Here is a 26,541-nt window from a genome sequence, read left to right as displayed (position 1 = left end):
GGTATCCTTCCGTTTGGCCAAATTACTTTTCGCCAAATTTCACTTCGCAAACAACTTATCGCCAAAGTTTCATTTCCCAAATAAACTTTTAGCAACTGTACTTTTCGCAACTAATTCATTTGGTCAAATTATCATTTGGCCAAATTTTACTTGGCAAATGTTTATATATAGCAAATGTTTTATTTTGCCAAATATTATATCCCAAATAATTTGTTTGGTCAAATTGACACTTCACATACTTTACCCACCGTTACCCACAAATCAAAGCATAAGCCATTATGATCGTGGTTTTCATAAGAATTTTATGTAAAACAAAGAGATTGCAGAAAATAGTATGGTTGCAGAAAGTAGGTATTGCAGAAAATAGTAGGTTAGGTTAGGTTAGAACAGTGACCCTTAACGCGCCGCCGAGCGCTAGAATCACCTCTATTGTTAATGAATCATTTGGAAATTTCGATAAAAATAATGAAATATGAAAATTAATTTATAACAAATTTTATATTAACTACCCACTAAACAAAATAATAACCACAAGCTAATTTGTATTCCTTTCTATGCACCAATCAAATTGTTTTGTAAATAGTTTATCATGAAATATTTTTGCCAAATGAAACATTTGGCAAAACGTACTTTGCCAAACAATAATTTGCTAAACAATAATATGCCAAAAACGACATTTGCGAATTAAAAGTTTGCAATAAGTTGTTTTGCCAAATGAGAATTTGCCAAATGAAAATTTGCGAAACGTTGTTTGCGATGTGATAATTTGGGAAACGTTTTTTGGCCAAACATTAGTAATCCGGGCGGCATTCACACTCGCACTGGTTTAGATTGGTTTGCGGTTATTGGCGATATCGTGTCCGTGAGCGTTGTCTATGTGTGCGTTGCCCGAGCACACTTTGTCTACTATCTATTTTGTGCTGCTGCTGTAACAATTTATATGGGAAAGTATTTGACTATATTTTCATTACTTTGGGAAAACACGCCATTTGATCAAATAAAATACCTAAATACAATTAATATATTACTTTTAATGTACTTCATTTCACCACTTACAATTTTAGCTTACATGCTATTGATAATACTTGACACTGCACTGGATTTTCAACAGATATGTTTAAGTACATTTTGTATAATTCCATGTAGTCTAGAATCACCAGGTGTTGCCAAGATTCATTGTAATAGACATGGTAACACCAAACAACCATTTATGACACCCAAGGCAGCGACTATAGCGAGAGCGACACCCCTACGTATTAAGAGTATTTACTATTTATCGCTCGCTCGGGACTCGAGTTGACCTTATTTTTCTATGTCCAAAGTGGCCAAAAAGTTGAAAACGCAACGTTATTCCAATCGTAACAAAGACTTTTTGCGAATTTTTTGGCTACTTTGGGTGTCACGAACTTTTCGACGCTGCCATACTTTGGAAATTACGTAAATAATTGGTGTTACTATCTCTATTGATACATTTTCCATAATTACATTACATATTATTCGATAATTTTTCATACATTGTCTTCTCTTATCTTGTAAAGTTTCGCTTAATTTTGACTTCGAGCCGATTTTTCAATCGCCAATTACATTTCATCAAATTATTTAATACATTTCTCGTGTAATTTTCTTATGAAAATATGTAATCTGGCGATTAAAAGTCGTTTCTAACATTTTTTCGTACATTTGCATGTGAAATATTTACTAACGCTTTGTATCACATACATTATCTATTATTCGATTCATTTTCAGATTCAGTAATATCATTTCGATTGAATGAGATTGAACAGAGTGCACGTCTAACCATAACAAATATTTACAAATTAAATCTATTCTATAATTAATTATTAGCTAACTATAGGAACAAATTTCGACGACAGTATTCGAATTGTGAAAAGAATATAAAATTAACATCGATTTTAGTTTGATAATTTATCATACTTTTAACATTATTTAACGTAAACATGTCTTAAATAATTTCCATATGCATATTTAAGGGAAGAAGAAACAAGTTATTTCAAAATAATACAACGCATTTAAAAAACCGTGCGATCTAGTGGTTAGATAATTGTGCTCTCTCAAGTTCGATTCCCAGATGGGGAATAAAAACTACAAAATCTCTTTTATTGAGAGCATATTTTACATTCCAATTAAAAATATTTCTTCTTCTCATTATGCATATAAAAAGTTTTATAAATAACACTTAATACGCAAATATAAATAAGATAAATGCAAACTCATTAAAAGTAATGGTCATTCGATACCGAATCACAACATTATCTATCTAGAGTTCATAATTAAGTAATATTTTATTTAAAATAACTTGCCGTATCACATTAAGTAGGTTGTAAAGGCAGATTTACACGTATTAAGTAGTAGGTAACTAAATAATTTTAACTTAACTTTAAGTGATTATTTGCATGTAAACAGAGTTGTCAACTTGCCAGTTGCAACATAGTGTGTGTTTACATGCAATTTAGTCACTTAAAATTAAGTTAAAATTTAGTTACGTATTTAACTACTTAATACGTGTAAATCTGCCTTTTATGAGACGAAGATTCTAGTTTTACAACTATACATTTATAAACAATCAATATTTTGTGATAAACTTGTCCTAAAATTCAATCTGCTAAGTAGAAGATTTATTAAGTATTTGAAAATTGCCCTAAAGTATATAAATGTATTTAAGTCCTGAACTAATTTTAAATTGCCTACCTAATATCATAAATTGAGCTTCCACATTTAAAAATAGGTATTTCACATGAATCGTTACAACGTAGTACATTACATTATACACGAATGAAAATAGTTACAATGAAAATATTGAAACATGTCATGATCTTAGCTCTAAACTCATTGCCAACAGCCACATTTCATTTACTTCTATTAAATTAACTAATTTATATTTCTTCCTTCTAACACACGAGGGATTAAGTTCGCAGTGTGTGCTTTTATGTGCCCAAAACGTCATATTTTTGCGAAGCACGTTTTTCCTCACCATAATCAACGTCGATTTTCTCATATTCTTTTCTTTTAATTGGTACTAAGTTGATAATTTATGTGATAGAACTAGGTGCTTCACTGGTATTAGCAATCTTGGACAGAAGTTGTGGTGGTGGAAATTGTTCTTAACTTAGTGGCTCATAGTAGAAGAAGAAGAACGCAAACCAATTGGAAGAGCTGAGAATCACACTTCAGGGCATCTGTTGGAGGAAACCTATATCCAACAATATACAGAGATATCTTGCAGATGAAGAGTCCTATATCCAACGAAAGACGAAGGCTGATGACAAAGAGACGGATGCATGACGTCAGCTTGACGATGATGATGAAGCTCATCATAAGTCCTTTAAATTATTATTGTCTATTCACTAGCTACACACAGAGTCACGTCTCCAAGACTAAAGTATACTCTTTAGACTGTCGATTCACTTGTGCTACACATAGCGTCACACCTCCAAGATCCTTCAAGATCTCCTGATCATGCTCTTTAGACAGCTATTGTCAATACACTTGTGCTACATGCACCCACACGTCTCCACCACCATATTTGGCAGTGTTTTCTGCGTGACCGTGTTGTTGGAGTCCACGTATAGCAGTTGTAGCGAGCTGAAGGTGGTTGGAGCGCAGCACGGGTTGAACTCTATCCGCCGCTCGTTGGACACGGAGTAGAAGTATTTCTGGGGAGAGAGGAGGTTGTCAGTAATGCCATTGGAAAATTTATTAGGTACAGTTTTAAGGATTATGACGAACAATCTTAGATATTAAAGGGCGTTTAAGTCTTCAAGCTCTTCAGAACAGTTCATAATTCCCTAGAATCTCTAGTTCTATTACTTAGTACCCGTCTCTACGAACAATCTATTTGTCATCGCCCTATCCCATCAATTCACAAGCGGTCTCAAATGACCGCGTAACAATGGAAGGACTACTAGTACTATGCTCCTTGTATTGTGTCTATTAGACAATGCAGTATTGCGTTGGTGCGAGATGGTGCATTATGCACCATACTTCCATCTCTTCTAGATTCTCAACTAAGGCTGGGTTGCACTATCTTACTTTAACAAACGTCAAAACTCAAAAGTCTGTCAAACTCCATACAAAAAACACCGGTTATGGTTGCAGTCACGGTTAAAATGAGGTGGTGCAACTCAGCCTTAGACAATCCCCTTGTAGATTTTATGTCCCTGTTGGCCAACGTACAGTCAACTTGTTACGTACTAGAACTATAAAAGTTTATATCTTGCAATGCTCACCCTAATAATATTGTGGTGGTAATTGTTATCCGCCATAGTAACAGCAGATATGGGGGCGCAGGTCCCCTTGCAGAAGTAGGCGTGGTAGCCAGCAGGCCTGATGATCCAGTCGTCCCAGCCGAGGTCCTTGAAGCTGACGTAGAGGTGCTCGCGGCAGCACTCGCTGGTGGTGGCCCCGCATTCTAGGGCTCTGCCCCGGCGCCGCTTGCCAGCGTACTTGGTGTAGAGGACTAGGAAGGGCCGGTGCTTCTTGTGGAAGGAGATGGGCGCTCGGCGCAGCTGTAACAAAGACCACAGAATTGATGAATAGTGCTTAGAATGTCTTTATTGTTTTAAAGCCTATTTTCTTTACACAAAAATTGGGAGACTACGAATAGAATATTTGACAGGATAAACCATAAATTAAGAATTAACTGCTAGCCATTAGGCCTTGGTCTTCTTGAACCTTGAAGTTCTACCTGGTAAGTTCTGCAGGCGACGGCCACGTGCAGCGTATTCGTGGTCTCCCGACCCTCACGGTCTAGGCCAATTCCACGCGGACCTAGCCCTTGCCAACGTCTAACGGTCTAAAGTGGTCTACTTGAAGCCTATCATGATAGGCTAAGTCTTTTTATGTGGACCTACCTGGCAAGTTCCGCAGGCCACGTGGAGCGTGTGCGTGGTCTCCTGGCCTTCCAGACAGACCCTGACAGCCCAGGTTAGTTCCAAGCGCACCCAACCTTCTCCAATACTGGTCTACTTGTTGATAGGCTTGGTCTTTTTATGTGAACCTACCTGGCAAGTCCTGCAGGCCACATGGAGCGTGTGCGTGGTCTCCCGGCCTTCTAGCCAGACCCTCACAGCCCAGGCCAGTTCCACGCGCACCCAACCTTCTCCGATGCTGGTCTCCTTGATGGCGATGGGCTTGGTCTTCTTGAACTGCTGCTGGCTGTCCCAGTGAGCCGCCTCCGAGATCACGAACGTCTGGTTGTACTCATCCAGCGGGTCGCGCTCCTGGAATGAGGGTAGTTGTGGTTTAATCAAATTGTTTATCAGATATTAATTTCATAATCTTAACTGGTCCGCCGTCACGGAAAAAATGGACAAATAATTAGTTCCATTTAATGGAAAGTAAAAGAAAAAAAAAGTTTAGCAATTTTTCTGATGTGAAAATGTAAAAAACATCAAATAGCTCCTCCAGTTTTTTTTGTTACCCTATTTGTTGTTTAACATTTAATTAGATGGTCATTTGACTCCTATTTTTACGAGTATTTGAAAAAACTATTCGAATTCTGAATCTGACATTCAAGACCATAGACAACCAAAACAAAAGCAGTGACGCGCGACGGTCAATTCAAATGACAGTTTTTTTTTTTTTTTTCGGTTGTTGGCTTTACACGGCTTGTGTGTTGCCATTTGTCGAGTAAAAACGGGGAAAAGGTTAAGGAAAGAAAAAATACGGAACGGAAGGATCGGACGGAGAGAAGAAAGTGATCAGGAGAGTGGAATGTAGTAGGATAACATTAGATTAATATACATTAATTTACAATATATTACACGTTTTTTTTTATTTTTTTTTTTTTTTTTTTTTTTATATAATATATACATACAAAATTAAAGTTTGATATTGTTTAAAATAATAAATGAAGCTAATGTTTTGTATACTGTAAAATCGGAAGAAAGGAGAAGTTGGGTAATGCTGGTCGGGAAGGGAACATGGGAAGAAATTAAACCATCCAGAAAGCTAGATCTGTCGTACAAAGTGCAAGAGAAAAATATATGATTTACGTCAGCAATATCAACCCCACATTCACACATAGGGTCTCTCACAATACGAAGTCTAGCAAGGTGAGCAGGAGTGCATGTGTGACCTAGCCTTAATCGTATTAAAATAGATGTTATTGTCTTGCTAAACTTCGCATTATGATACCACGGTTTCACAGGTATATTGGGTTGTATCTTTACATAAAATCTACCTTTGGTTTGGCATGATAACTCCCAATTAGTAATCCACTTTTTCATTAGATATATATTAGGCAAAGACTGAAGATCATGAGGATAGTTTTTATAGGGAAAAACATCACCGCACTGCACCGCATCATTCGCTAAACGGTCTGATATTTCATTTCCTGTTATTCCCTTGTGGCCAGGGATCCAAGCAAAGTTAATGACAAGTCCATTATTAAAGCAGTCATATACCATACGTCTTATTTCAAAAATTACTGGGTATTGATATTTTAGATGAAACGGAAATTTATTTAGAGCTTGCAAAGCACTCATGGAGTCCGTAAAAATAACAGTTTTCTTTAATTTCATTAGTTTCACATATTCAACAGCTTTTAAAAGTCCAAGACACTCTCCAGTAAAAACAGAAGTTTCTGGTGGCATTTTTACTTTTTGTACAATTTTATACTGTGAATGATAAATTCCTATACCAACACAGTCTGCAGCAGTATGTTTTGATGCATCAGAAAAAATTAAATGGAAATCATTAAATGTTGTGTCAATAACATAATTAAAGTGAATTCTAATGTTGGGATCATTTTTATCGAATAGATCATAAAAAACATTAAGTGCAAAGGAAAGTGATTCATAACTGGAACTAAAAAGAGGGAGATTGTCAGATCTGTGGGTTGGGGACGATAGAGACTGAAACTTTAGGTAACTAGTAACCAAGCAGGGAATAGATTTGTGGCTCCAATAACTAGATGTATTTATTATTTCAGAGAGGGATTGAAGTTTGGCCATAAGGGGGTGGTTAGAAAACTGAATAATTCTGAACAAAAACTTGTCAGACAAAAACTGTCGTCTTAAGCTTAATGGAGGTTCACATGTTTCAACTTGGAGGGCGTTAATCGGACTAGACCGCATAGCTCCAGTTATCAATCTCAAAGCTTTATATTGAATTTTATCCAGTTTTTTAAAAGATGTAACACTGCCAGGTTCTAAAACGAAGGTCCCATAGTCTAATATACTCCTAATAAGCGCATTGTAGAGTAATTTCATGGAAAAAGGGTGGGTTCCCCACCACACGCCAGAAAGACATCTAAGCATATTTAAGAGTTTCTCACATTTAGTGATAACATAATTACAATGTGGAGTACCAGTGAGCTTCGAATCTAATATAACACCTAGATATTTAAAATGATCTACTAAAGGAATAATTTGATTATTATAAAGTACTTCTATAAGTGGGGGTGAGCGCATACGAGAGAATAACATGACTGCACTTTTGTAAGTTGAGATTTGTAAGCCGTTGTCATCCATCCATTTGCTCAATAAGACTAGTGAGGAACTTAATACAGATTTAGCAACTGTAGGTGATTTATCAGCACAATACAGTAACAGATCGTCGGCATATTGAAGAATTTTGATAGTATTACCTAGCGCTGGTTCTAGGTCGTAAGTGTAGATATTGTATAGAAGAGGGCTGAGAACCGAGCCCTGTGGTAATCCTCTCCATACAGAGCGATCAGTATCTACAAATGGTAAACTAATACGACGATCCGATAAAATGTTAATAATAAAATTAGAAAAAATTTGCGGTACATTCAATTTCTCAAGTTTTGTTTTTAGAATCTGTAAAATAACGTTATCGTATGCAGAATGGATGTCAAGAAAAGCAGCTAACAATGACTCATTCTCGGACAAGGATAATCTAATATCTGAAATAAGTAAGCTTAAACTATCAACAGTACTCCTGGCCTTCCTGAATCCATATTGACTGCTAGCCAAGTATTTATTACTTTCAATATACCACTCCAATCTATTTTTAACCAGATGTTCCGCAAGTTTGATTAAAACAGATGACAACGCTATAGGCCGGTAAGAGGATGCATCGGAACGATTTTTACCCGGTTTTAAAAATGGCAACACTAGTTGACATTTCCAAGATGGGGGAATATTACCTGTCATCATACTGGAATTGATTATTTGTAAATAATACTCAAGAACATTGTCATTGACATTGGAGAAAAATGAATATGGTATGTTATCTAGTCCAGGAGCGGAGTCATGTGTGTTATTGACAATGGCTTTAAGCTCATGTAGAGTGAAAGGTGAGGTTAGGCCAGTAGATTCTGGGGAGACAGGCAAGTAGGTAGGACACTGAATCAACTCCTGAGCTACCCAAGGAGGTGCCAATTTGTCTAAAAAATCATTTACTAAGGTTTCAGGAATACTACTATTACTATTTTCTGAAAAGGCGGATCTAAATCTCCGGATGGAACTCCACACAACAGTGGACGGAGTATTTGGAGAGACAGAAGAACAAAATTTTCTCCAACTCTCAAACTTTTTGTTCTTGAACAGTTTACGGGTATCTGCAATAGCTTTGGACAATAATTGGAAATTTGAATCTGACATATCATTACTATAATTTTTCTCTGCTATTTTCCTTTGCCTAACAGCCTCTGTACATGCACTGTCCCACCACGGAGGAGAAGGTATTTTACGTGGTGAATTATTTTTTACGGGGAAGACTTCTTTAGCAGCCTCTATTAAAACATGCGCTAGACCTTCAGCACAAGCCGTTTCGTTACCAGGGTCGATGCTTGGGAGAGAAGAAAACCTATTTACTACACTACTTCTATATTTCGTCCAAAGATCACTATCATGGCTATTGGGTAAGTTAAAGGGAGATCTAGATATCTGTTTGGAGACGGAAACTTTAAAATTAGGGAAATGAATAGCTATGGGGTAATGATCGCTACCAAAGGATGACATTAAAACCTCCCAGGTCAATAAAGGAGCAAGATTTGAAGTACAAATAGATAGATCTACTGCACTGCTACTTTGGTTAGGCTGTGAACGACGTGTTGGAGCACCAGAATTTAAGACAAATAGGTTGTGTGAATCCAATAAATCTGTTAGTTCCTCTCCATAACTATTAGTATATGTACAACCCCAGGACTGATGGTGTGAGTTAAAGTCACCTAAAACTATATTTATAAGGTCTAGGTAACATGGAAAAAATATCATTTAACACACTGACGGCCGAATACTGAAACGCTACTCAAATCTTTCACTCAGCTGACGGGCTCCTAAATTTAAGTATCCTTCAATTTTAAATGGTATTCTCAAACGCCACTCAACGGATTTGAAGCCGTGATCAGCTAAGCAGCTCTCAAATGTTTACATAATGGCAACATTTACCAAAAAAAGTATGTTTTCATTTACACAAATGATAACTTTGCGTTTTTTATCCATTACACGCAGCATCGTTTGTTTATGTATTGTCTTTTATGGAAATATACTCAATCAACTTAACATAGAACAGTTTATTTTTAGTTTCTATTATATATAAATCTCATTTTGTCATATAAAAAAATTAATGCTTGCATTTTTATTTAATTAAAAAAATAATTTTAAAGGTGATACTTTTTATTGTTGAAATCTATTAAGTGGCGATCGTGGACCGAAACGTAACCACAATTGACATTTATCATTGTTGACAGAGCATCAAATTGACAAATCAACAACTCTTGGAAATGCTGCTACTTAAGCGATGTCCCCTTATTCCTCAGAAATAGGCATGTTTATGTATTGCGGTTTCATAGCAGCTATTTTGGTTGTTACTTCGTGCACTATACGATGCACAGTTGGTTGTTGGATGTGGAAAATATCACCTAGTACACGTTCATAACTTCCCGTTGCGTAGAACAGTAGGGTTATAATAAGTATTTGGTCCACTGGTTGTATGGCGTTTGGTGAGGGGTTTCAAAGAGCTTCCAAATTATGAATCCAGAAACAACACCGTTTCTTTAGAGACGCGGAACCTCGCTCGGAATTGCATGTCATTATAATAATATTTTTCAATAGCGTTCAGCCTTATTGCGTTCCTGCGATTAGATCTAGGTATTTCCTCAAGGCTCGAAAGAAATGATAACGATGACACACATTATTTACCACTATTTAGGTCGATTTAGGTATAAGAATAGGATTTAAGATACCGGGCAAGCACTCTCAAATTTAACAGCTGCTTATGACGATTTGACAGTTGTTTGAGTAATGCTTAGCGTTGAATGGCGTTTCAGTATGCGAAAATTCATTTGAGTGGCGTTTAAGTGCAACTTAATTTGAGAGGTGCTTACAAATTGAGAACTGCTCAGATATTGTTTTGAGTATGCGAAATGTAAGTTTAGGAGCTGCTTAACTATTTGAGAAGCCGTCAAATATTTAAATGGCGTTTCAGTATTCGGCCGTGAAAATATCAGATGAAGGATAGGGAATATATAAGGTGTTATTTTTTATACTGATCATACTTTACCAAGGCATTTAATAAAATCATACAAATACAACCCAAGTGTTTTTAAAAAAAAATTCAGGCTAGTTTTTGTTTTTACTTTTCCTAACAAAAAAAAGATATTATTTTTACAACCATCCTGTCTTCACTCACTGCCTCTCTCTCTTTCTTTATTCATTTCATTCATACGAGTACGAACAATGGCCGCGCCCGTTCATTCAACGTTCACACACATAAAGGTTAGATTACACTAAACCTACGTTACCAAAAATTATCACTCGTGAGTATGTACGATGTTACGTCATGTTAATAGGTACTACGCGCTGGGAGAAACAAAATCTAGCCACATAAGTAGGTAAATAAGTGTATTTTCATTAGTGTAATAGCGGGGGACTTTTCCAACGAACCGAGGCGAATCATCCGCGTTAAACTAGAAATTTAAAAAAGGATAGAAATTTGGAATTCAATATCTACGGTTTCGTAATGCCTACGCAATTTATTTAGAGACGTAATAAAAAATTGATAGGTACATACCTATTACTACTTCGCTTCGCTTCAGTGGAAATGCACCCTAATATTGAATATGAATAGGTGTTGGAAATAAAACTCACTGATCAATTTTCCTGGTTTTAATTCCTAAATTATGATTTGCCATCACACTTTAGATTCATTGATTTTACTTATTCACACATTTACCTATTTTGAATGTTGTTATTTAAAGTTCCTAGGTTATTATTACACTCAATTACACTAATCACAATACATTTTGAACGTCAAGCCTTTGTTGAATGTTCACGTAAACACTGTCTTGCACTGTCTAATCTAGCCACGATGCTTCCGGGCTGCACACTTGCTTGCTGTTCACTAGACACCACGTCGGATGTTGTATTCACAATTCGCGCACTAACTTTTTTACGGAAAAAGTCCCTTTCGCGTAAACAAGCACTCATCTGTCCAAATCACACTGTAGGTATGTACCTAGGTAGACTTCCGCAATATCCATCGATAGAACTCGGTCGCGGTCGTGGCCCTCTGGCAACAACTCCTTGATAAGGCATTCCGTATTTTTACGCAAAAGCCGTCGTCTGCGGCGCTCGCATCTGGGTACCGCCAGCACTGTGCCGGTGATTGAAATTGATATCCAGAACTTCGTCCTCGAAGCGCACGGGATCTCGTCAAGTCAGGAAACGGCTGCGCTCCCTGAAGCGCTGCGCGGCTCCAAACAAACAAGGTGTGAAGGTTTTCGACTCGTCAATGTTTCTCGTCGGCCAGTTAGTGTGCCCGAAACATAATTTCACCTGCGTTTTGTTATTTATCAAGCGCGGCATTTTAATAACTCGCACATACACTGCAATACGTTTGGGCACATGGGACGGACTGGGACGATTATTTATGTTGTTGCGCTCCCGCATGCCGATCGTTGGCTCGGCGCGGGCTGTGGGCGCGGAGCGACTGGCAGCGATATCAATATGGCCGACTCACGCGGCGCGGCACGTGGCAGCGGTCGTTGCCCTCGGCCGGCTACTACGATAGTGCGTAAACGAATACGCACCGCGCTCAAAGGATGATTTATTTTTTATTTTTTTCGAAACATTCTTTGTCGTTTTACTCGAAAACTAGCCTGAATTTTTTTGAAAAAACACGTGGGTCTTATTTGTATGATTTTATTAGATATGTTGGTAAAGTATGATCAGTATAAAAAATAACACCTTATATACAGACACAAAACATACATTATTTGGGCATTTCTCCACTAAATGGAAAATCGCTGTCCCAAGCTAAATTTATGTAGTAAACCTTAAAATTTCTCAGGTTTTTGTATCAATACCGACATAGAATTAGGTATTCTTAGCATGACATAGCATATTTAGTAATTTAATCATGGAATATTCGAATAAATAACCTCAAACGTCTCAAATCACAGTCCCCTGGTACGTCCCTTTTCCAGAATTACACATATTGTTACAAATGTTTATTATATTGCTGTTGATATTTGAATAAAAAATATCCAAATACATTAACAATAACAGTTAGCATCTTAATACATCACAAACAATGTTTACAATATAATTTTAATCAAAATATCCTTCTGAGAATGCTGTCATCAAATTATTAAAACATTCCCCTGTTAAAATTTTAAAACCGGTTTAAAGTCATATTTAGTTTTGGCGCAAAGCACTTAGATCGCGAAACGGAACGCAATAGGTGTTAAGGTTGTTCAGTTGTGTAGCTAGTGGGCAGACGCTATTTTGTTTAATGCTACTACTGCGTCATCTGGTGAACCACGCGTTTCGGCCGTCAGTGAAAACATTCCCCTGGTGAGCCTTTTTTTATACTATTTTAAGAGTTTTAATAACGACAATTTGTTTAAATTAATTAATCTTCTAGTATGTAGCCACATAAGTTGCGTTTATTTTAATGTTTTTAAATGATATTGTTTTATGAAGTATTCACGTAAAAATAACATTCCCCTGGCGAACATTCCCCTGTCATTTCATAGCACAGGGTACTGTTCATACCACAGGGGACTGTTCATACTACTGTTTTCCTAGGTTTTGACCACTAAAATAACGTCTTTTTAGTAGGTATTATCTCAAAATTTCACCGAAAAAGAAGCTACGCGAAACATGAGAAGAATTTCTGGAACAAAAACGTATAGCTGTGCAATTATGATATCATCGACTTGAAACATTACCCTAAAAGAAAAATTTAAAAAAAGAAGAAAAAAGAAAAACTTTAATTAAAATCAGTTAAAGATATGAGTTGTCGTGAGCATAAGACTGTAAAAAAGGTTTAGAGGGAGCACTGTGCTAAGTTTCGTGCAAAAAAGAAAGTCATGAAGACATAACAAATAATTTGTGTTTCTTTACGAGATCGAATCAGAAATTAGGAGATCCGTAAACGAACTAAAGTCGGTGACATAGCCCGACGGATTAGCAAGCTGATGTGGCAATAGGAAGGCACATAGTACGCAGAACTGATGGCCCATCGGCAGCAAGGTTCTGTAGTGGAGGCCGCGTGGACGTCCCACGCTGCGTTTTAAGGTGGACCGACGATATTATAAAGGTAGTAGGAAGGCGCTGGACGCAGGCCGCTACGAATCGATCAACATGGAAGTCTTTGAGGGAGGCCTATGTTCAGCAGTGGACGTCCTATGGCTGAAATGATGATGATGATAATGAACATATAATTTCGGAAGAGAAAATACCTACATCTGATTCAGAAGATTTCGCAGAAGAACATCAGGCGCCTTTAAGATCATCTGACCCAACACGAAATAACAAGAATAGCGTTTCAATATTACATTCACCAGAAATGGGGTCAAAAAACAAAAAATAGCAGTAATAATGTTTTTTGTTTATTACTTTTTGTATTTTTTTGGTTCTGTTTTAAAAGGCAGGATACTACATTTTTGATTATTATAAAGACTGACTTTAGTGTCATACAATTTAAGTCTTAAAACTTTATTGTTCGTTAAGTTTAATGCTACTGTTATTAGGCTTAAGAAAAGTCATTATTAATTAGTAATATTTGTTTTAATAATAATATTATTTGTTTCAAAAACTTACATATTTTTATAATGGCAAAGAAAAATAAAGAGTTTGTTTACTTAAAGAAAAATACTAATTGTTTTTGTCCATAAAACATTCCCCTGGGTGGTTGCAACAGTCCCCTGTCGTAGTTTTGCGAAAAATCGCCAATAACTCAAAAACTAAGGGGAAAATGTGTGGGCTTTTTTAGATATGTATTTAAATTACTATTGCCCTGAATTTCATTAGCAAAATTTCTCAACAATTAATAAAATTACTTCAGGACAGTCTTGTATGGACGATTTTCCAAATAGCAGAGAAACACCCATTTACATTTACAGCTACTATAGACATATTTACATTGTGAGCAGGAAGAGAGATTGAGGTGAATGGTAGGCTATTTTTTATTAGTAATGCAGCACCACCATAGCCATCAGGTCGATCATCTCTTACTACTGAATAACTTTTTATTTTAAAACTGTACATTGGTTTGAGCCATGTCTCTGCCAAGGCAAAGACAGAGGGCTCGAACTTGTTCAATAAATAAATTAAATCTGACTTTTTGTTAATAATGCTGCGGCTATTCCACTGCAGCACTGTTGCCAGCGAATCCATTTTTAACTACTTCTAAACATTTATCAATTATATTAGCAGCGTGGGACGGTGATGGGTTGGATTGAGTTATTTTAATTAATGAAATAATTAAATTAATTAGAGTAAATTGTTGATTGTTATGTAAATCTTGTTCTTTTTCTGAGGTTAGAGCACAGCCATTTGAAGGAGTAGGTATAGCAAAATCTCTGATAAGGGCATTATGAGCCTCTTGATCATAACCCTTGGTTAATTGTGGAGCTGACCTTGGTTTCATAAAGACTGTTTTTTTATATGATACATTATTATTTACATTATTATTTACATTCTTATCCACATGCCTAATAAATGATGTTGAAGGGCTAGCTTTAGATGTTAAAACATCAGCATATGATTTTGAGACAGGTGGGTGTATTTTGGAAGCCTCTGCATAAGATATACTATTGTTAGCCATAGAGGTCTTGATGTTCTTTTGCCTTAAGAATTCTGGACAAGATTTATTAGTTGCAAAATGATACCCACTGCATAAGCAACAAGTAGCATCCTCCTCATCAACCTGGCAAGATTCACCGGTGTGTGATTGACCACATTTGTAACACCGAGGCTTTGACCTACATTGAAGCTTAGTGTGACCGAACCTACAACAATTGTAGCACTGTATGGTAGGATATACATACAAATCAACTGGCAAAGTGTTATAACACATGTAAATTCGCTTTGGCAGTATTTGACCATCAAAGGTCACCACTACAGACTGTGAGGGTTTCCAGACAGGAGAGCCATCAGTAAACGATTTAAAGTTTAGGCGTCTAACTTTGATAATATTGCCACAACCTTCAGGGACAGTGATGTTGCCAATTATTTCCTCATCAGACCACTCTTCAGGAACACCTCTTATGAGGCCCATTCTGGTCACATTGAAAGTAGGAATAAATGCTTTTAAGTTGTTTATCACTAAGCTGTCGTGTATGAGGAACAAGTTGGCATCCTCACTTTTCGAGAAGGCTATGGACATTTTATTTCGACCAATTTTTTTTAAACTGCCTTTAATAATGTTATGGAATGAATATCTTTGCAGGAGTTTTCCAAAAATGACAGGGTGCAGTGTGGTTCCAGAGTCTGGTGAATTAACTATCTTTTGTACATGGACTACATAAGGTGCAGAATCAGAATTTTTGTACATTTGGCGGCCAATAGGAGTGTGAGATGAGGTCGGTACAGCAGAAGCAATCACGGGGTTTGTCACATTATCTTTAGTGGAATCACTAATTGGAGTTTGAGCGGGGGATGATACAGCCGAGGTATTCGTAAGGTCTTTTTTAGTAAAATCAACAACTGAAGTTTTAAGATGGCGGGAATGCTTTCGGCGCCTTTTTGCAGAAATTTTAGGGGAATGCTCAGAAACAGCCGCTTGTAAAGAACTAATAGAACTATCAGTGTCCATATTACCAGATTCATTCTCCTTTTCTGACAATACAGTGACAAAACTGGCTGGCGGAGGGACGAAACCCCCCGAAGGATCGGGGGGCTCGTTCATGTTGAAAGAAATATCAAAAAAACTTACCTAAATATCAGCAAACTACACAAACTATATATACACACACTAGAAATAAGTAATATTTAAATAAATAAACCCTTCTGATCACGTAATATCAGTAAATAAAAAGTTTTTAAAATTAGCAATAAAAAACATGTGCATGTGGATTGAGTGATCCTTGCTTCAATCTTAACAAAAATCGAGGAAGTTTTACTTAAAATATGTTAAAACATTGCGATGAAGTTTAAAAATTTGTTAAACCTAAGATAAAAATGTTATGGCCAATAAATAGGAGCACTCATACCGCACGCTTTAAGAAAACGTCAACATGTTTATTTCAGAAAATAAAGCCTTTCCACTTCTTTTTATAGTATTGAAAAATTGTTAAGAATATGTTAAAACTATTAACAAATTCAGAAATTCCTTGCACGTCCCGTTCCAAAGTTATGACGATTATTTAGGATCACTCACACCGCACACGGGCCGTATGAGTGCTCTTCAAAATAATGACTTTTTATTAATAAATACGTTTTATTTCTGTTGGGAAATGTGTGCAAACTGACGAGCGAATTTGTTAAAGAAAAAGTGTGACAAAACTTAAAAGCTGAAGGAATAAATTAACCTTTATTCTTTCCTCCAATATGCCGTGTGAGTGATCCTTACTTTTACCTCTATCTGCTCATATGTAGTTCGTAGGCAGACTGAGATAGTATCTAAAATTGTTAATTGTTTTTAACAATTATTTGGCATATATTTTGCTTTCATTAAGGTGATAATTTAAGAAATATCAGGCTTAGATGATTCCTAAAGGAAAATGTTGATTAGGGTACATATGATTTTTTATTTTGTGAGACTGTTCCGATTCGTCAGACGTGACAATGCAAAACCAATGCAATCTAATATGTAGTAGGTTTAGGGGCCTCCGCTAAAACTCGCGGGGGGCGTCCGTCGCCGCGGTCGGCAGTAGCGCGAGTTTTAGTGGTTTACCCCTACATCTTGAATGATAGAAATAAAGAAACATTACAATTGTTTATAGGATTGAATTCAAATTTGACTTGTACTATGAATTGAGAAAGATTGTTAGCGACGTCGACCAAGGAAATACGCTAACGTATTAATTAGATTCGATTAGCAACATTAATAGTCAGATAATGTTGTAAAATAATCAATTAGAGTCGATTAGAGATAAATTATTACATTCCATCTCTTTCTCACATTATCTGTCATCTCGCTTGCACATCAATTACTCTTCCACACACTTCTGGAATATTCGAGAGAAAAAGAAACGGGACGGCAACATCGGACTTCTCGCTTCGAACATTCCAGAACTATGGTCCAGAACATGAGAGACAGAGACAGGAATATCGGGAGAGAAAGGGATGGATATAGCCCGGGGCTCTATAAATACGGAACGAGGCGCTCCGGGAGACAAGTTTATTTAAAGTTTATTTAAAGTTAAATGTTGAGTTCAGTTCAGAGAACAAGTGCTCCAAGCAACAAGTGATCTGAAGAAGCAAGAACTGAGAAAAGGAAGCGAATAATAAACGCGAGAAGTCTCAGCAAGTGAAATAGTGGTTTTATTCCTGCAAGTAGCACCTACTACGCCTGACATAGTAAGGGCAAGCTCTCAACGGCAGTCATCATCGTCCGGTCAGCGCTCTCGAACACACACAAACGCATACAGTCCACTGCAGTCCACCACAAAGATACTCACGGTTTTATTTAAATAAATTACAAATTTCTCAACAAAACTGTTTTTTTTTGGTTGGACTATAAAATACGATAAAATAATATTATTAAATCTCACATGTAAACTTCTGATGAATCGAAACAGTCTCTCAAAATAAAAAATCATACGTACCCTAACCACCATTTTCCTTTAGGAATCATCTAAGCCTAATATTTCTTAAATTATGACCTTAATAAAAGCAAAATATATGCCAAATAATTGTTAAAAACAATTAACAATTTTAGATACTATCTCAGTCTACCTACGAACTACATATGAGCAGATAGAGGTAAAAGTAAGGATCACTCACACGGCATATTGGAGGAAAGAATAAAGGTTAATTTCTTCCTTCAGCTTTTAAGTTTTGTCACACTTATTCTTTAACAAATTCGCTCGTCAGTTTGCACACATTTCCCAACAGAAATAAAACGTATTTATTAATAAAAAGTCATTATTTTGAAGAGCACTCATACGGCCCGTGTGCGGTGTGAGTGATCCTAAATAATCGTCATAACTTTGGAACGGGACATGCAAGGAATTTCTGAATTTGTTAATAGTTTTAACATATTCTTAACAATTTTTCAATACTATAAAAAGAAGTGGAAAGGCTTTATTTTCTGAAATAAACATGTTGACGTTTTCTTAAAGCGTGCGGTATGAGTGCTCCTATTTATTGGCCATAACATTTTTATCTTAGGTTTAACAAATTTTTAAACTTCATCGCAATGTTTTAACATATTTTAAGTAAAACTTCCTCGATTTTTGTTAAGATTGAAGCAAGGATCACTCAATCCACATGCACATATAAAAAACGCGCCCGTCACGCTCACGTTTCCCGCGCTTTTTCCAAATGACAGTTATTACGAAAATTCCGTGGAGGGTAGTTGAACGGAAAGCATACGGATCGGTGTATGCCGGTTTTGCAAGATTTTTAAAGACTTTACTTAACAAATCGAGTGTTATTTTGTGTGTGTGACTTGTGATCTAATGTGTGGTGAATTTGTGAAGTGAATCTTTAAACCAAAGTGGGTCGTGCGATCATTTGGACTCAATGGCTTGAATGGAACCAGCTTTACGGTAAGTAGCCTTAAGTAGGTTATATGGGAAGAATTCTTTTTATGGAATCATATAAAGCATCCCATGTTTTAGTGTGCTATTTTACTAACTATACTTATCTAATCATTTTTTTTATGCATGACAAGGTACTTATTTGACCGCAATCGCACCTGGTGTTAAGTGAGGTGCAGTCTAGGATATTACATTATCTGCCCTGTAAGTGCCTATTCAATCTCGCCTTGAATTTGAAAAGGCCCAGATTATATTGTTCAGGAAAGACAGCAGCAGGCAGCGAATTCCAGTCCCCAACTGTTCTGTCTAGGCCAGTCTGTCTTTATGTAGGGCCACTCAATATGGTCAAAAAAATCACGCTGTATCGCTTCACACCATCCTACCGTTTTTCAAAAATGTAATATCTCTTACCTTATAGAACCAGAGCTCGACCACGGTGACCTCCTCGGGTTCGACGTCCGGCGGCAGCTCAAACTGGAGGCACTTGAACGGGTACCTCCCGGAGGTCAGGCATCCTCCTGCAACAGAGAACTTCGTCAGAGGCTTCAATGGAGTTCGAGGAGGACTAGAGGTAAGTGATAATTAAATATACCTACTTATAGGCTTGAAAATGCAAGTTATTTGTATTTTTTGTGTATTTCATATTACTCTTTCTGGAGATTAGTTTGCGCCTTTTTTTCAGCAGTCATTGTCTAAGTTTAAATCTAGATGTGTTGTACACACGGCCACACTGTTAACTATCCATTTCCGTTTTTGCTCTCGCTCTAATCAAATGGTGATTCTTTGCGATAGAACGAGATGGCATGACTGGCAATAGGCAGTTAACACTGTTGCTGGTATGTAGTACGTATTTAAGGTAAAAATCGAAGAGCAATAGGCATAAGAGTCTGGTTTACATAACTTACAGCATAGGTAGATTACGAAATATTATAATAGAAGCGTATCAGCGTATGAAATGGTATGACTCAAAGTTGGAACATAATCAAAAGTAATTAAGTAATCAACTATAAGTACCTATAGGCTACGTAGGTATATCGATTTAAAAGCTGCAGCGATAAAGACCCGAAAGAGCACCCACATAAACAAAAAGTAAGGAACAAAGCCTATGTAAATATCATCAGATAATTAATTATTTGAGAAGTGGCGTCGTCGCCATGAAACTTATCCAGTCTTCTGCCCCCAAAACTAGTAACTACTTTTCCGAGGTTTAAGAGGAAACATCTCCGCAAATTTGATTTTACCTTAACAACAACACTGCGTATATCAGGCACGTACTACGCTGACCCGCAGTAATTGGCGCCCGCTGCCCCACGGCCGATAAGCAAGGTGCCGATAGCGGGTGGACTCTGCCTACCCACGATTATTGGCGCGTAGTTCCCGAAATGTTTACAAGATGTACGTCGCAGTTAAGTAACGGTCAAGGAGGAAAAGAAATTCGGTACATCTAAGAACTAAAGAGCTCTATATTTCCGTTTTAAGTTACAAAAAACAGTCACGCACGATGCTCTCTTTTGCTAGGTTAATCGGTTGTGTATTTTTTTTTTAATTATTACTAATTTGTTTTTGCACAAATTACTAATACCACAGAATAATAATAAGTATGCTAATACTCCCGTTAGCCCCTCGTGGTAAGCTAAATATGCTTGTTTTACGAATGGGTTCACCACAATAGACGAGCGGCAGTAGGATTCGAACCCGCGTTCCTCGGATCTCGAGTCGGCCAGTCCGACCCATTCACCGTTCGGCTATCGTAGCTTCGTAAATCTATAACATAAAAATGAATCGCAAAATGTGTTGGTAAGCGCATAACTCAACAACGCCTGGACCAATTATACCAATTATTTTTTTATAAATGTTCGTTGAGGTCCAAGGATGGTTTTTACGGCGAGAAAAATTCGTATAATTTCCAGGAAAATTCTAAAAACAGAACTTTTTTCACGCGGGCGAAGCCGCGGGCGGATAGCTAGTACCAAATAAATATTTGAAAAGCGGATATTGCCGGAAAATGCTACTCAATACCTACTTACTTAGTTATCTTATAATCAAAGTTACTAATTCACGACTTTTCCCCTTCATCATCATCATCAGATCATTTTATTTTAGTATCCATTGCAGTAGTATTTTCCCCGTAGATGGCTTTTAGGACATTCACTTTTTCCCTAAGGTCTATTCTACTTTGAAGTACTTAACAAACCGGTTTTAGTGAGGACGTGTCCCAGATATGTCAGTCTAATCTAGCTTTAAAATATTGTTTCCACCGGAATCGAACTTAGAAATTCTCGTGGTCATTGCATCAGCTGGTCTTCAAGGATCGAATTGATGTAATTAAGAACCAGGTTAAAGTTAGTTTTATATTGTCTCCAGACCTGTCACTGATATACGTGAAAGGTCAAAGGCAAGTTGAAAAGAGATAGCGATGCACCAGACAATTCATCATCTACCTATCTCATAGTATCATGTAGGTACCTACCTTCTTGAGATAAATGAGGTCAGTGGATTTGTTGTTTAAAGAAATGTAATAAATAAAGAAAATATAGTTAATAAATAATGTAAGTATAGTTCAAATTAAGAAATAAGCACGCATTTCCTATGCGAAAGATCACTTGACTCACTCATCATGAAATCTCAGTAACTAGTGCTAGGAGTGCATGGGGGTTCCTTTTAGGACGTAGGTGCTCACTAAGACGGGATTTTGCAAAATTCAAGCCCTAAAGGGTTAAAACGGGATCTACGCGTACGAAGTCGCGGGCAGCCGCTAGTATTCCATGTATTTAGTTAAAAATTCTTCTACGCATTCCGAAAGTTATCAAATGACAGTTATGACACCGCTGGTGCTTACGTAGTTATCATCACAATGTGAGGTTTGAAGTTCTTGATCGGGGTGAAGTAAACAATACATTTTTATATCTCGGTTATTTTAATTGTACACGTACAAACATCATGGTCATTATCTGTGCAATTCTTATTTTAGAGGCACGAGTAACATGACGTATTTCCGAATCGCCAACAATCGGGTGATAGGTGCAGAGTTTATTTAAATATTTTTTTATTTCCTCTTTAAAACTATCTATGGTAGACGTAATGATGTAATTTGCAGACGTAATTCCTTATCATTTTCAAAATATTTTGATAAAAAAATTAGACACATTTTTATGTTCAACCAAAATTTTCCAGTGCGGAATTTTTAATTATTATACCTACAAACTTTTTAATCAAAGTTAATTTATTCTTCTACTACGTCTATTTCCCTATTTATTGTGCAATAACTAAAACCTAGTTTAATCTAGTGCAGAAAATCTACGCAACTTCGTTAGTTTTTACCTTCGCAGCTACGTCTAATATTAAAGTCTATAGAAAGAGGAATTAATTCTTAGCCTGTGTGACCATACTCTCTTAGCACTAGACCTTCAAAGTGGGAATAAATAGCTTAAGTTCCTTCAGGGCACTCTACACCTAAATCACATCTGGAAAATGGTTATGTGTCCACTTCTCGACTTTAATAAGCTCATTTTATTAAAAAACCGTTCCTATCGCTTGATTACTTAGTTCATGCCTTGTGAACCCGTTGTTTAATATACTTAAACCACATGAGTAAAGATTCCGTTTCTTTACTCATGTGCTTAAACTGTGCCCGCGAATTCGTACGCATGAAAAAGCGTTTGAATATTTTTCCCGTTTTCGCAACATTTTTCATTGATGCTCTGCTCCTATTGGTCGCAGCGCCTTCCTACATAAATGGCCTACTTATCCACGCATAATTTTTCAAATCGGATCCCTAGTTTCTGAGAATAAGCGCGTTCCACCAACCAAACAAACTCTTCAGCTTTATAATCAGTTATAGATAGCACGTAATGACATCGTGGGAACTCTAGTGAACGTAGCAAGCGGAACTATGTATCGAAGTGTGCCGAGGCAAGGGTACTCAGCCCCAATTCTCCGTGGCCCGATGACCCCTTATCTATCATAGTTCGCCTCTAATTGCGAGGTATCAGCTGCCGTTTGATAACAAGCGGTTCAATAAACACCTCTAGCGTTCGATAAAGTTTATTTTTAAATGTTTTCAAGTTGATCCGGGATGTTGTGATGATTCAATGTAAATGTTTGAACATAATAAACATTATGAAAGCCCTGAAAGGTAGTGTCTCTAATATAGAAAGAGATGTACTCGTGTTTTGATTTAAATATCTTATTATTAGTTACTTAATGTAGAGGTAATATTTATATGCCAGGCTAATCCTGGATGCTGTTTTCGTATTTCTAAGTATGAATGAAGCAGATGTAGGTGATTATTATTATTATATTCAGATTTATTAGGTACTAGCGGCCGCCCGCGACTTCGTAAGCGTGGATCCCGTTTTAACCCCTTCATCTATCTTACGCGGTTTAGATTTTTTCATACAAATGTTTTTTCCCGCTAACTCCCGTTCCCGTTGGAATTTCGCAATATCCTGTTGTAACTAAGCTTTAAGTTTACTAACGGACCTACATGCCAAATTTCAAGCGTCTAACTTATGCGGTTTAGATTTTTCATACAAAAGGATTTTCCCGGTAATTCCTGTTCCCGTGGGAATTTTGCAATATCCTGTTGTAACTAAGCTTTAAGTTTACTAAGGTACCTGCATGCCAAATTTTAAGCGTCTAACTTACGCGGTTTAGATTTTTCATACAAAAGGATTTTCCCGCTAATGCCCGTTCCCGTGGGAATTCCTAAGTATCCTATAACCTGCCCAGGAGTATGAAGAATAATTGTACCAAGTTTCGTTAAAATCCGTCGAGTAGTTTTTGTTTCTATAAGGAACATACAGACAGACAGACAGACAGACAGACAGACAGACAGACAGACAAAAATTTTACTGATTGCATTTTTGGCATCAGTATCGATCACTAATCACCCCCTGATAATTATTTTGAAAATATATTTCATGTACAGAATTGACCTCTCTACAGATTTATTATAATTATTATAGATTCACAAACTCTACATTTTTCATTTATCCGCTGGACAAGGTGTCTCTACCATAACTTTGAACTTTTGCATCTAGAAACCGTTTAATGATATCTGTTGTTTGAAATAACTTGTGTTTTTTTGTTGTCTACCTTCTGATAAAACGCCCACACCCACCCTGCTCTGTATATTTTCCCGTTAAAATTAGATTAATGTCAATAAAACTTATTTAGGTATAACTTCGTATGGTATCTCAATCAATTTGTGCTTAGGAAGTTAAAATTATTCTATAGAAATAAATGGCATTGACCTTTATTATTATACTAGCGACCCGCCCCGGCTGCTAAGTGTACGTGTATAGGCAAATCTTCCTCTTGAATCACTCTATCTATTTAAAAAAACCGCATCAAAATCCGTTGCGTAGTTTTAAAGATCTAAGCATATAGGGACAGACTGCGGAAAGCGACTTTGATTTATACTATGTATAGTATTTGATTGTTATTAATCTAATCGGTTACAAATTAATTAATTGCCGACTAACCCAACACCCGCTTAGATAACTTAACAAATCTTTATTCAATTTTAAAACATGCGCGGTTATAGCAAAAATTTAATCAAATAGCGGAAATTATTGAAAATAAACAATTTCGCACTCGTGTACATTATCTGTTGTATCTTTTTATAAACATAACGTGATATAACACTCGTAATTTAACCTAATTTTTTATCTGTATTCTCGCGAAACACGCGCCGTCCCCGTGGGTAGTTTTGAAATTACTTACGTCGGTGATAATTGCAGAAATTACTTAATTAATGTTTTATTTTCGTAATTAAAAAGTAACGACGTGCAATACAATCGCTGTCAAGCCAGGGTTCAGTGGAATGCGTGTGCGTGAATGTTCACTATACATAGTTTATCGTTCGTTCATTCGTTCGTGTCAGCCAAATTACGTCCACTGTTGGACAAAGGCCGCCCCCAAGGTTTTCCACAATGAACGGTCCTTCGCTGCCTGCATCCAGGTTTTTCCTGCGACCATTACCAGATCGTTGGTCCACCTAGTAGGAGGCCTGCCCACGCTACGTATTCCAGCCCGTGACTCGAGAACTTCTGCCCCAACGGCCGTCGTCTATTAGTTTAAAAGTTATTTAAATTGAATTTACTGCGATGACGATATTCTGTTCTAAAATAAGAAGAGATAACTTTTTAAGTGTAAATCGTTGACCCATCACGTGGTGGAAAAATGTAGTTAGAGATAACTCCGGGAGCAGTCACTCGGAGATGAACGTTAGCACATTTAATTACAATCTTTATTTGCTGGGATTCCGTGTCGCTACTTACATTAAAGTCAATGGCCTATCAAATTATCTGACTATTTAGCGAACGTTTATGTATTTCAGATTCTTTAAGCTGTGTGTAAAATATTATGTGTCACTAGCGGCCGCCCGCGACTTCGTACGCGTGGATCCCGTTTTACCCCCTTCATCTATCTTACGCGGTTTAGATTTTTTCATACAAATGTTTTTTCCCGTTAACTCCCGTTCCCGTGGGAATTTTGCAATATCCTGTTGTAACTAAGCTTTAAGTTTACTAAGGTACCTGCATGCCAAATTTTAAGCGTCTAACTTACGCGGTTTAGATTTTTTCATAGAAATGTTTTTTCCCGCTAACTCCCGTTCCCATGAGAATTTTGCAATATCCTGTTGTAACTAAGCTTTAAATTTACTAAGGTACCTGCATGCCAAATTTCAAGCGTCTATCTTACGTAGCTTAGATTTTTTCATACAAATGTTTTTTCTCGCTAATTCCCGTTCCCGTAGGAATTTTGCAATATCCTGTTATAACTAAGCTTTAAGTTTACTAAGGTACCTGCTTGCCAGATTTCAAGCGTCTAACTTAAGCGGTTTAGATTTTTCATACAAAAGGATTTTCCCGCTAATGCCCGTTCCCGTGGGAATTCCTAAGTATCCTATAACCTGCCCAGGAGTATGAAGAATAATTGTACCAAGTTTCGTTAAAATCCGTCGAGTAGTTTTTGTTTCTATAAGGAATATACAGACAGACAGACAGACAGACAGACAAAAATTTTACTGATTGCATTTTTGGCATCGGTATCGATCACTAATCACCCCTTGATAGTTATTTTGAAAATATATTTCATGTACAGAATTGACCTCTCTACAGATTTATTATAAGTATAGATTATCAGCATCAGGCCCCTCTTTCCCACTGGGCACCATGGACACGTGCCAAGGGCCCCCGCGCCAACAACCCTTTCTTCTCTAAAATAAATTTTAAACAGTATCTACCTATCCTGTGAATTACTACGTCATTCCTGAAAAGTTCTATAATTTTGCAAATTCCCTTTAATAGAGGGTAAACCCCTTGATCCTTAAATTCCCATGGTTATCAGTAGCTTGAAAACGGCCCTACCCATTATCGGTAATAACATCATCATCATCATTTTAGTTACAGGACGTCTACTACTAAAAATATGCCTCCCCCAATGATCTCTAGATTCAATCCAATCTCAATGTAAAATCTCTAATATACATAAATTTTTGAATTAAAAGCTTTTGAATTTTTAAAAATCTTCAAACTTTTGTTATTTTTCAATTAAAAGGTAATTACTATTTCATCTCATACTAAAGTCACCCACTATCACGTGTTTCA

General features: G+C 36.8%; 1 protein-coding gene across 2 annotated transcripts in view; it reads right to left on the bottom strand.

The window, feature by feature from the left end:
* Positions 1-3,101: 3,101 nt before the first annotated feature.
* The window catches only part of LOC135084162 (inhibin beta B chain), a 28,725-nt gene continuing 5,285 nt past the window's right edge, over positions 3,102-26,541 (bottom strand). The window contains exons 2-6 of one of the 2 annotated variants that reach the window (XR_010259769.1): positions 19,337-19,443; positions 5,022-5,240; positions 4,248-4,526; positions 3,450-3,674; positions 3,102-3,387 (exon numbers count right to left, since the gene is read on the bottom strand). Coding sequence is in view for 1 of the 2 variants with exons in the window: in XM_063978907.1 (XP_063834977.1) it covers positions 3,513-3,674; positions 4,248-4,526; positions 5,022-5,240; positions 19,337-19,443 (767 nt within the window). In the remaining variant the exon portion in view is untranslated. Of the gene's footprint in view, positions 3,675-4,247; positions 4,527-5,021; positions 5,241-19,336; positions 19,444-26,541 lie in introns of both variants that reach the window. The other variant, XM_063978907.1, reaches the window with a different exon arrangement.

The sequence above is a fragment of the Ostrinia nubilalis genome, chromosome 25 (assembly GCF_963855985.1).
Source record: "Ostrinia nubilalis chromosome 25, ilOstNubi1.1, whole genome shotgun sequence".
NCBI lineage: Eukaryota > Metazoa > Arthropoda > Insecta > Lepidoptera > Crambidae > Ostrinia > Ostrinia nubilalis.
The sequence above is the reverse complement of the archived record's forward strand: the minus strand, read 5'-3'. Positions and strand labels throughout refer to the sequence as shown.